Raw genomic sequence first — 12,196 nt, 5'->3', positions numbered from 1 at the left:
GCAGGTCAGGAAGCAGCAGTTAGAACTGGACATGGAACAACAAACTGGTTCCAAATAGGAAAAGGAGTACGTCAAGGTTGTATATTGTCACCCTGCTTACTTAACTTATATGCAGAGTAGATCATGAGAAATGCTGGACTGGAAGAAACACAAGCTGGAATCAAGATTGCCAGGAGAAATATCAATAACCTCAGATATGCAGATGACACCACCCTTATGGCAGAAAGTGAAGAGGAACTAAAAAGCCTCTTGATGAAAGTGAAAGAGAGTGAAAAAGTTGGCTTAAAGCTCAACATTCAGAAAATGAAGATCATGGCATCCGGTCCCATCACTTCATGGGAAATAGATGGGGAAACAGTGGAAACAGTGTCAGGCTTTATTTTTGGGGGCTCCAAAATCACTGCAGATGGTGACTGCAGCCATGAAATTAAAAGACATTTACTCCTTGGAAGGAAAGTTATGACCAGCCTAGATAGCATATTCAAAAGCAGAGACATTACTTTGCCAACAAACGTCCGTCTAGTCAAGGCTACGGTTTTTCCAGTGATCATGTATGGATCTGAGAGTTGGACTGTGAAGAAAGCTGAGCACCTAAGAATTGATGCTTTTGAGCTGTGGTGTTGGAGAAGACTCTTGAGAGTCCCTTGGACTGCAAAGAGATCCAACCAGTCCATTCTGAAGGAGATCAGCCCTGGGATTTCTTTGGAGGGAATGATGCTGAAGCTGAAACCACAGTACTTTGGCCACCTCATGCGAAGAGCTGACTCATTGGAAAAGACTCTGATGCTGGGAGGGATTGGGGGCAGGAGGAGAAGGGGACAACAGAGGATGAGATGGCTGGATGGCATCACTGACTCAATGGACTTGAGTTTGAGTGAACTCCGGGAGTTTGTGATGGACAGGGAGGCCTGGCGTGCTGCGATTCATGGGGTCGCAAAGAGTCGGACATGACTGAGCGACTGAACTGAACTGAACTGTTCTGAAGCTGAAGCTCCAATACTTTGGCCACCCACTGTGTAGAGCCGACTCATTGGAAAAAGAGATGCTGGGAAAGACTGAGAGCAGGAGGAGAAGGGGGCAACAGAGGATGAGATAGTTGGATGGTATCACCAACTCAAAAGGACATGAATTTGAGCAAACTCTGGTAGATAGTGAAGGACAGGAAAGCCTGGTGTGCTGCAGCCCGTGGGGTTGCAAAGAGTCAGGCACAACTTAGCAACTGAACAACAACAGACTGGGAGAAAACATGTAAAACATATATCTGAATACTCTATATTCACAACATATAAAGAACTCTTACTACTCTAAGACTGCAAAGACCCAACAGAAAAGATGTGAAAAGACACTGTGCCATAAAAGACACAGGAATGACAAACACCAATAGTTACTAGGGAAATGCCAATTAAAACCACAAAGAGCTATCACTAAACACACACCAGAATGGCTAAAATTTAAAAGATGATAACACCAAGTGCAAGCAAGAATACAGAGCCACTGGAATTCTCATAAGCTGCTGCTGGGATGTAAAATGGCATAGCTACTTGCAGAAGCAACTTGCAATTTCTGATAAGAGTTAAATATACGATTACCATGCAACCTACCAATTTCACTGCTAGATGTTTACCTAGGAGAAATAAAAATGTATGCCCTGTAAAAAGACTTGTACCTGTACTTGTGGTCTTGTCAGATCCCACACCCCCAGCCCACGTGCGGTGACCCACAAGTGTGCAGGATATCATGGCCATGGAGGTCTCCCCTCTGAGGAGCAAAAGGTTCAAGCCCCATGTCCAGCACCCCAGTCCAGGGAAACTGCACCAGGAAACAAGTTCTCACAAGGTCTGACTTTAAAAAACAATAAACCACAGAGCTGACATACAGGAGAAACCAAGACTGCTCTTGAAGATCTTGTGCACAAACTGACTCAATCTACACCCCAGCAGAGGTGGCAGCTTGACAAGCGCCGGGTCACATGAGGAGCTTCACCAACTAGAGGTAACTGAAGGTGCGTGCTGGGGGCAGGGGTGGAGAGCCGCCTTCAGGGGCAGGCAGTGTGCGTCCAGTGCGATGGGCAAACTCTGTGCTGCGGGCCTCACATCCTCTCCAGCTCATCTCTCAACCTTCTTCAGAGGCAGCTCCTCACAGGGGCCCCATTTGATGGATGAGAAAACCAGGAGAATGAGCGCTGACTGCATGGAACATGGCTTCAGCATCTGTTTACCCCTTGAAAATGGGGCATGTGTATGTCCCTAAAGGTGAAGAGGGAGAACACGTGGTGTGTGTGTGTGTGCACGCTAAGTCACTTCAGTCGTATCTGACTCTTTATGACCCCATGGACTGTTGCCTGCCAGATTCCTCTGTCCACGGGAGTCTCCAGACAAGAATACTAGAGTGGGTTACCATGCCTTTCTCCAAAGGATCTTCCTGACCCAGGGATCGAACCTGTGTTTCATGTCTCCTGCATTGGCAGGTGGGTTCTTTACCACTTGCGCCCCCTGGGAAGCCCAGAACACCTGACTGTTGCTCAGTCGCTAAGTTGTGTCTGACTCTTTGCGACCCCATGGACTGCAGCACACCAGGCTTCCCTGTGCTTCACCATCCCCTGGAAAACACCTGCTAGCTTCATGTGAAAACCACTCCTATCCACCCAGCCCATAACTCATTAACTCAGCTTCAACCTGAGTTAAGAGTTTTGGTTGCTCCAGTCTCCTCATCTTTCCTGGGGATCAACTCTGATGGTTCCTGATAGCCAGCATTTCCCTTCATATCCCCACGACTTATGAACTTACACTCCTTGAGAACAGTGTATTTCCTCTAATTCTGAACACTGCTAATCCCTCCTGGGTTTGAGACTTGGGGCTGCCTGCACAACTCGGTCCTCAGCTCTCTGGAGCAGAGGCATGCAGCCCAGGCCTGGCTTGAACCTTAGCTGCTCCAGCAAGCCCACCAGCCTCCCTTCGGGGGGCCTGAGCGCCTGGCCACATGTGGCACAGCTGCCATCTGGTGGCCATGGGTGGTAACTGCACCAGCCCACCTGGTTGTGTATTCCCCTGAACACAACAGGCTAGACCCCTTTCTCAGTCCTCAAGCACTTCATCTCTAAAGCAAGTCAGGTCTGTATGCTAGTCTTAAAACTTCCTCTAATGTCATTTAATCTAGATTTCCCAATGAGTCAAGATTTTTTTTAATGTAAGCCTTGTGAAAAATTTTTAAATCCTTTGAATGTTTAAAAGAAAAAAAAATTATATTCACAGACATGGCTTCATAAAATACAAGAAACTTAGTTCTATCCCTCAGCATCTTTGTATATCTTCCCAAATGTATGGATACAGAGTTAATAAAGCAAGAGCATGACAAGCACTTTGTATTTGCCCAGCACACCTTTATGAGACACCCACCATGCCCCAGATCAAGTAAAATGCTAGATCTGGGATATAAATGTGAGAAAGACTCGGCTCCCAGTCTCAGACTTCAGTGCATCAGAACCCGTTCGTTTTAAACAAGTGCATTACACAGCACAGCATCTCTCATTCATGTTCGTCACTCCCAATTTATCTTTCCCAGTATCATCTGGGCCTCCCAGGACAACATTTGATGACATATTACTAAAAACTGTATGCTACATGCCACATTTTTCTAAGACCTCCTGGTTGTTATGAGTGATTTCCCCCATTTCCTTGGTATGCCTAAATAACATGGGTGTGTGCATGCTAAGACCCTTTGGTCATGTTCCACTCTTTGCGACCCCATGGACTATACCCCACCAGGCTCTTCCATCCATGGGATTTCCCAGGCAAGAATACTGGAGTGGGTTGCCATGCAACCCGGGGGATCTTCCCCGACCCAGGGATCGAACCCTAGTCTCTTGCATCTCTTGCAGGCGGATTCTTTACCTGCTAAGCCACCAAGGAAACCCCAAATATCACTCCTTCCAAATTAAAAGCAAAAATAATTTCCCTGTGTCTCTGCTCTGAAACATTGCCACAAATCTTCAATTTGTCAAAAACAAACAAACAAACATGTGGTATCTGCAAAATGCAATAAAGCTAAATGCAGGTATGTCTCCACAATTTTAGTCCTTTTATTTCACCAAAATTTCTCATTGTTCATTACAGAAGCTTACATAACATTACAATTTCCATATTTCAATTAGAAGAGTGCATCACTCAATGCGGAAAAATCATACTCCATGTAGAGGTGGTATTCCTCTGGTTAAATAAATAGCAACCCATAATTTTTTATGAATTTACAATTCAAGCTGAACTGAAATAAAAAATCAAGGTATTCTTTATGTAAGTAATTACTTTTAGCTCCCCAATGCCAAATTTATGTTATATTAGCACCTCCATATGTAGCTCCAAAACCATTAATTTTTCTATTTTGAGTCAATTCCAGACAAGAGACATAGATTTCCACATTTTATAAGACTTGTTTCTATACCATCAAACAATGAAAAACAAGAACCTAAAAAGATTCCCTGGTCAAGACGGAGGCAAAAATACCACAAGTATTCAAGAGACAATTTATGGTTCTCAGCCTAATCAAATTTATTTCTCCTTCTAAGCAACATGTTTTTATTTATATCTAATTAAATGTTTTATTAACACAGGTGGACATGGAAAGAAATCTGTAAAGTTCTTCACAGCAGTTCTTTTTTCCAAATTTGAGAACTCTGAAGTCACCTTTCTCTTTTCTTTTCCAACTTAAATCATTCCAGTTCCTCTCATTTTTCTTCACAAAGCATGCCTTAAACTTTTTCATTTTCTCTGACCTATTTAAATTTCTTGACATTTTTCTAATGTTAAAGAGATTATAATTTCTAGGCAAAGTACTGGAGAGCCAGCTGAGTGGCACAGCATCATTTTCTACTCATGAGGAAAAATGGTGAGTCCTGTCCTAAGGAAATACTTGCAAGTTCATTAGATGTTATAAGGAAAGTAGATTCAATACATTTGGCACACACACACACACACACACTACAAGATTGTTGTGACACTCTTATAATCATACTTTCATCAAATCAGCAATTAAAATTAATAAATGAAGTAATCTATGTCTATTCCAATAACTCACTAATACCTTCAATACACATTTTGCACTAAGTTGACATTAAAAAAAGGGAGGGAGAGATGTAATTCCTGTCCTCAGGGCATTTATGATATCTTAGGAGGAAAATAAGAGAAATAAGAAATTAAACATGTTCAAGAGAAAAACGCATAGAAAATTCAAAAAGAATAAAAACCGAGTCTGTAACTGCTGGAAAAATGGAAAAATACAGGAGTGATGAAAGTCAAACTGGATTATCCAGTGGCAAGATTTCTAGGGTAAGGTCGTTCTGAAGAAGTGGGAAATTCTTAGAGGTATCTAATCCACGTCCAGCCCATGTGCTTCATCTTTTCCTAAGGAGAAAACGCTGATGAAAGTCTGCGCTAATACTGAAATCGGAAATCTGCTTGTTCATCACGGCTTTCAAGATCAGTCCAATGTAATTAGTTTTCCTCTTCCCAAATGAAAAGATTTTCATCTTCAAAAATATAAAACATTTCTAAGATATTTCTGTTGCTAATACCTAAGAATGTCTCAACTTGGCAAAACAGGCAGGCTTGGCCAAGCATTTCAAAGGACAAATGATAGCTGTGTTCTCTGACTACTTGGTTGAGATTCGTTCCTGAGTTCTGGAATCTGCTGTTTAATAAGTTGTTGTTCTCATCAACTACTTCAAAGATTTCCTTTGTCTGACTGCTGGGGTCTTGTGGATTTGAATTCACCTGACCCACAACTAACAACAACGTATGCAAGAAATTCTTTAAATATGACTGAAATTTATTGAAATTATTTTCTTCCTCTAAGCCCAAACAGTTACTTTGTTTTAATTTTCTCCTTCTGTCCATCAAGTCAAATGTGTTATTAAAATGAGGCCAATCGTGTATATTGCCAACGGCATTATCAGTAAGTGCTCTTCTACTTCTTGTTTTATTGTTCTTGTCTCTGAACATGGTTTTGCTTGAATGTCGTAAACATGGGTGTATCTTCATCCATAACTGGAGACTCAAAGAATTTTCAACATCAGAATCTTTGCAATATGCAAATCCTCGGTGTTCCTCATTTACAGGCTGGTTAATCACAGTCAGTATTGGGCAATGTTGACCACAGATATTATAGAGTTTATCCAAAGAGTCGCCTTCCTGAAGGGCGCCATGAATTACATTACTACCAGCCAACGGTTGGTTCCTAACAGCACCATCAGAGACAGGATGGACTTTGTTACCAGCAGACGCGAAGACATGAGTGGCAGACGTACACACTCTCTCTGATCTAAGGTTACCCTTCTCCTCTGCTGGGTGATTGGGTTCTCTCTCCTGAACACAAGCTTCATCTTGAGTATCTAGCTCATCGTCATGGAAGGGCTCCGAGTCACTACAATGAGGCACGTTAAAATAATTGCATCTCAGCTCAGGAGGCTGAGTCAGTTCCTCTAGCTCTGAGGAGGATAGTTCAGCCATGTTTGGGCCTGGAGCCAAGTTTCCAAAATGTGAATACGGAACCTCGGTGCTGCTATTATCCAGTAGAGTATCCACTGATGTGGTGTCTGCATGGCCACACGGGCCAGAACATTCAGGCGATGACACTCTTAGCAAATGATTTTCTTTCAGGAGCCACTTGCCCTTGTCAATCAGTACTCCCTCTTCCCTGTCCCTGAGGATTCTTTTATGATCATTCTGTTTTGTACCATGTTCTGCAATGTCTTCCCTGGGATAACTGGCCCTTACGTTAATAACATCACATTTATCTCGTTTTTGCTCCGGAAATTTCTGCAACACAGTTGAATTACTAGACACCCGTTCCAAAGAGCCAAGTGACTGGCCTTCAGGATCATAAAGGCCTACTTTCCCAGTGCCCTGAAATTCCACAGAATCACAGGGATAAACCTGAGATGTGTGTGTAGATCCAGCGAAAAAAGATGGTCTCATCATCTCTGCTTTACCATAAAGTTTCTCTATTGTCCTTTTAACAAATCCTTTGTTGCATTCTTTCTCAGGGGTCATCTCCTCATCACTGTCACTGGGGCCATTGCTGGATGCTTTGTATGACGGTTCATTCTCGATGTTTTGTCTATAATCTGACCAATCAGAAGTTCCTGACCTTCTTAGGCCACTTTTAAAATTGAGAGGGGACTCTGCAGAACTTCCAGCTTCCAAGCTTTCCACCATCTTTCTGACTTTTGTTTCAGTTTCTCCTTCACTGGGCTCCTTTTCCATATTTTGCTTAGAATCATAGCAAAATACTAAAGATGGTGGTGTCACCAGTTTCCTACTGATTATCTCACAGATTACACCATCCTTTCCTTCTTCTGCACCATTTCTGCTGGACACTTCGATCAATTCCAAACTTTTACCAGCCTCTAACTCCTTTCGGATCAATTCTTCAGTCACTTGCTCCCCTGAATTTACCTTTATATTAAAGATATCAGTGTTCTGGTTTTCTAATTCCTCAAAAGATTCCATTTCTGAGACGTTTCTTTCACTTGATGTCATGCTGTTGGTTGTTGAGCCTGGTTCTTCAGAAGTCTTTGAATCCTCCTTATCAAAAGATGTATATACACTTTTATCCTGAAATTTCTTTAATGAACAACTTTCAGATTTACCTAAAAAACTATGTTCTCCATCAAGTTCTGATTCAGTTGTATTTTGGAAAGAGCCACAGTGGCTTAAATTACTGATACTTTGGTGTGATACCAACATATTAGAGCCATGTTTACACTCAGGGTCTGCCAAAATATTTCTGTCTTTCTGAACTTCATCAACTCTTTCTAACTCTTTAGTCAATTCCAAATTATCAGCTCTCTCATAGATATGGTTTTGTTCATAAGCGCAACCCTCATGAGAAGACACAGCCTCAGTAAGTGAAAAGATGTCTCCTAAGAAACAAGCCTTGTTCATGGAAGTCTGATCCATGGTACAGTCGTCACTGGGGAAAGAATCTTCACTGAGGTGACAAGTCTCTTCTGGAGGGTAAGTCTTAACTACCGTGCCCATTTTACGTGGAGATCGAGTCACTGCTGTAACACAGACTTCAGAGACTTCCTCACTGGCAGTATGGCTTCCATCTAAAGAGATTTTCTGTGTTTTTTCATTTTCAGCGCACTGAGGAATTATCTGAATGTTGGGTGTAGAGCAATTTGCAGAAAGACCTATTGGACCCACATCCTGTTCTTTCTCAGTGAGTCCAGAGTGATTCGTGGTTGATTCCACTAAGCTGGCCACAGCAGCCTTCAAGTCATCAGCTTCCTCTGTGACGGCAATGTGCTTCAGCACCTCCAACAATGCAAGTGTTTCTGAACTTCCACTGGTCGCCTTGAGAGCGTCACCTGGACAGAAGCTACTCACACTTCCCTTTAGGGTTAGCACCAAGAGCCAAGCTAGAAGTACATTAGTGGAGGAATTACGTATCAAAGAAGGGAAGGGAACTTCTGAAAGTGGACCTGGCATCTGAACAACTCCATTTTGAACCTTGGGACTACTAGGAACCAAAGCTTGCAGCTGGTGAAGCAGCTGAACTAGTGACAAGTGCTGTGGGGTGTCCCCTTCCAGATCTACTTGTACGGCAGTCTCTACGCTTGGCCCTTTTGCAGCAAGGTTTATGTCTTTGTAAACAAGGCTCATCTCTTGCCCTGACTTTGCAGCAGATACCTGACTTTTAGCATTAGGATCATCCGTAGCTGACTGCGACAAAGTACAGAATTCATGAACAGAAAGCAAGTAAGTATCGTTCAGAGAGTCAGTCTGGCTCTCACAGTGATCTTGGATGAGTTCTTCACTGCTATTTTTGTCAAAAGACATACCTACTTTCTTACCTAGATTGTCTCCTGTCAAACTGGCACTTTTAGTTGTGTGTCTATTATTTTGCAGAATAGAATCATTTCTTTTTCCAGAACTAGTGTGGGAACTGTTTCCTGGAAGAAAACCGTTATTATAACTCGCCACACCCCTTTCCTTTTTGTATACTGGAGCTGACTTGCCAAGCTGCAAAGCTGCTTGTGGACTTAAGTTCTGCAACCATCTTTGTACATAACTTTGAACTGAATGATGGGTAACATTCTCAGGAAAAACAGCTTTTTCCAAAGAAGCCAAGGAATTTGCCCTAGTTGTGACATGCTGCTTACTTACAGTAGTATCTGATTTCAACTTATCCCTTTTTTGTTTTTTCTGGCTCCTTAAAGTTATGTGTGAATTATTAACTTTTGAAACTAAACTCCTCTTTGACGTTCCTCTCAAATACCAAGAGGCTGTTTCTGCCTGAGACTCTGGCCCACAAAAAGCATTGGGTTTTTGCTCAAGGAAGTTAAACAGATGAAATAAATTTTGATTTTCAAAAGTATTTTTGCAACATCCAATCTCATTATGGGAAAACACTTTCTCTCCTTGACCAATTTCTCTTTTTGTAGGTCCCCCCAAGTTTACCTTGTTTAGTGGTCTGGATTTTCTTCTGGCTAAAAGTCCTTGAATCTTAGGTTTATGAATAGTATTTAATTTATTTCTAGGGAAATTTCTGGAATTCACAGGATTATTACCTTTCGAAGAAAAATAATTTGATTCAATTACCGTATCACTTGCATGGAGGTCTTTCTCACAAAGTATGGCCCCTTTGAGGGAACTATGTGAATCTCGCAATATGGTTTCCTGTGCAATTCTACCTCTTGTGTTCATTCTCTTATTCTTCCTAGGGATTCTTTTAGTTGCCATCTCTCCAGCCTGATGCTGAGAATTTATCACATGCTGCTGAGATTTCATCTTTTTTTTGCTAGCAACAGAGGATGAAATCTGCTTTTCATTTTCTGGAAGTTTTGTTAAACCACAATGAGAAAATTCATGAATCAGTTGGTCGATTCTTGTAGTGACAGTAGAGTTTCCTACTGAAGCTGGGGTCTTGGAAATAGTTTTGTCAGTTCCAGGGTTGTTACTTGAAGAGTGAGCTGCATCTCCTAAGAAAGGGCTGGATCTATCATCGGTGTTACCGTAAGTTCTTAAATTCCTGACCCTAGCTTTGTTGTCTGCTATGACATTATCAACTATACCTTCCTCCACAATTGACTTTTCTGATGTAGTCTGCGGCAAGCCACCATTATGGGACATCTCTAACGTCTTCTGACTTGTAATTTCTACAACACCAGCACTTACTGCACTTGATTTGAGCAATCTGCTTTGCTTTTTTCTTTCTAAAGATGACGCTACCTGCTCATCGTTATCAACTTGAACAAGTATGGGTCTGTTGGACACAGATGACATTTTACTGCAAGAATGTGTGACCATGTGATACTCAGACTTGTTTTCCCAATCTTTCCTTTCTTCATTGTAGGAAAACTGCCCAATCATTTTCTCTTGAACCTCAGTTTCAGATACTAAGGTCACACTCCCTATCACAGACTTCTTCTGCCTCACTCTCCTTGGTCCAGGTGTAGGGGGCCTGTAGAAACGATGCTTCACTCGATCCTGAGTTCCCTGGGTGGCATCTGTGTCCAGAGCAGGGTTCTCCCAGCTGGTAGAACTACCAGTTTCAACATCTTGATCTTTCACTTGAGTGTTCGCCTCCTCCGCTAGACTGTCCACCTGACTACCACCTTTCTCCAGAGGTGAGACGTCTGCGGACAATGAACACGCAGTAATCTTTACACCAGATGATCGATCATCCGTTCTCCCTGGGAGACTGTTTATTTCACTTTTTTCACCATTATTGGACAGATCAGCTCTACAGAGAGTGGTTGTCCATTTTATGGTTTCCTCCTCTTTTATCTTGAATCGAATTTTCATCTCAACTGTCATAGTACCATCCTGATTAAAAATAATTGATTTCTCAACATCATCTTCAGAAGGATATATCAATAAATTCTGAGAATCATTTTTTTCTAATGCCAAGTAATTTTCAGAAGCAAAAGAATGATCTGAGTAGCAATCATTATTCTGCATTTTCTCAGAAGAAAGAGAATAAATCTGAGACGTTGGGCTTGAAGATACATGTGTGCTCACTTTCAAGATTTTAAAAGTAAAACACAATGTGGAAGACAGAGAAGTCATAAATATCCAATAGAGGACGCAGCAAAGAAAGAAAAGAAGAAAATGAACGATTAGTATGAAAAATACCCTATTTTCTAAATGTCATAGTAAGATGTTGTTAAGTTTCTCACCACTATGTATTCATTTGGTCACTTTAATTCATGGTAATATCTGGTACATTTCTACAACATACTCTTTTAAAAAGAACTTAAATTCTACTTTAGAGAGGAAATTCACAGAATTGTACTTAAGTCTTAATGAGTTTAATAAGGTAATTTTAATACAGAAAGTATAAAGTAGAAACTGCTAAGGATTCTAGCAAAAATAAAGAGGTTTCTGTGAGGTTTGGTTTTGCTGTATTATTCTGTTTCACAGTACTGGACTTGGGGTGTAATCCAGTGCTGCTTACCTATCCATACAAGCAAGGGATAGATTTTTGGTTGTATTCATCTTCCTTTCAGTATGTATCAGAGAGAGGTATCTATAGCATTACCAAACTGAAAACAGTTTTATAGTTTATTTTAAAGGCAAAATTAACTTAGTAATAATTATTAATCTAACATTATCTTCTATAAACAGTACATTTAATTTAATGTCAGTCACAAAACAGAAGAGCGCGTATCACAAACCCAGATATCTAGATATTTTTTTAACATGCATCTCTAGCGATGACCTTGGCACTCATGCTTCCTCAACTCAGTCAGATTACTACCTGTAGCTTGTATAGATGTGCACATGCTTGTGCTGTGCTATGCTCAGTCGCTCAGTCGTGTCTGACTCTATGTGACCCCATGGACTGTAGTCCACCAGGCTCCTCTGTCCATGAGATTCTCCAGGCAAGAATACTGGAGTGGGTTGCCAAGCACTCCTCCAGGGAATCTTCTTGACTCAGGGATTGAAGCCAGGTCTCTGTCGTCTCCTGTACTGGCAGGTGGATTCTTTACCACTGAGTCACTTGGGAAGCCCTTTGCATATACTTACCATCAATTCAGGGTATAAGGCTAGAGATACTTTCTCTTATTTTGAGAACACATTTACCAAAATTATAAATGAAAATGTTTCACTCATTATAATAAAAAGTGAATCTAAGGGCCTATGGCTTTTACTGGAATAACTTCAGAAAGTGGAGCATATATGTAGTTAAGAGA

General features: G+C 41.4%; 2 protein-coding genes across 3 annotated transcripts in view; both read right to left on the bottom strand.

The window, feature by feature from the left end:
- LOC113904178 overlaps nucleotides 1–12,196 on the bottom strand; it is a 148,046-nt gene that overhangs the window by 97,838 nt on the left and 38,012 nt on the right. The window lies entirely within an intron of this gene.
- RP1 (RP1, axonemal microtubule associated) lies at nucleotides 4,069–11,254 on the bottom strand. Its single transcript, XM_027560995.1, is given in 3 exon segments — nucleotides 4,069–6,917; nucleotides 6,919–6,959; nucleotides 6,962–11,254. Coding segments are annotated over 3 exon segments (5,580 nt in total). The 5' UTR covers nucleotides 11,070–11,254; the 3' UTR covers nucleotides 4,069–5,486.

Source organism: Bos indicus x Bos taurus, chromosome 14 (genome assembly GCF_003369695.1).
Source record: "Bos indicus x Bos taurus breed Angus x Brahman F1 hybrid chromosome 14, Bos_hybrid_MaternalHap_v2.0, whole genome shotgun sequence".
Lineage (NCBI taxonomy): Eukaryota > Metazoa > Chordata > Mammalia > Artiodactyla > Bovidae > Bos > Bos indicus x Bos taurus.
The sequence above is the reverse complement of the archived record's forward strand: the minus strand, read 5'-3'. Positions and strand labels throughout refer to the sequence as shown.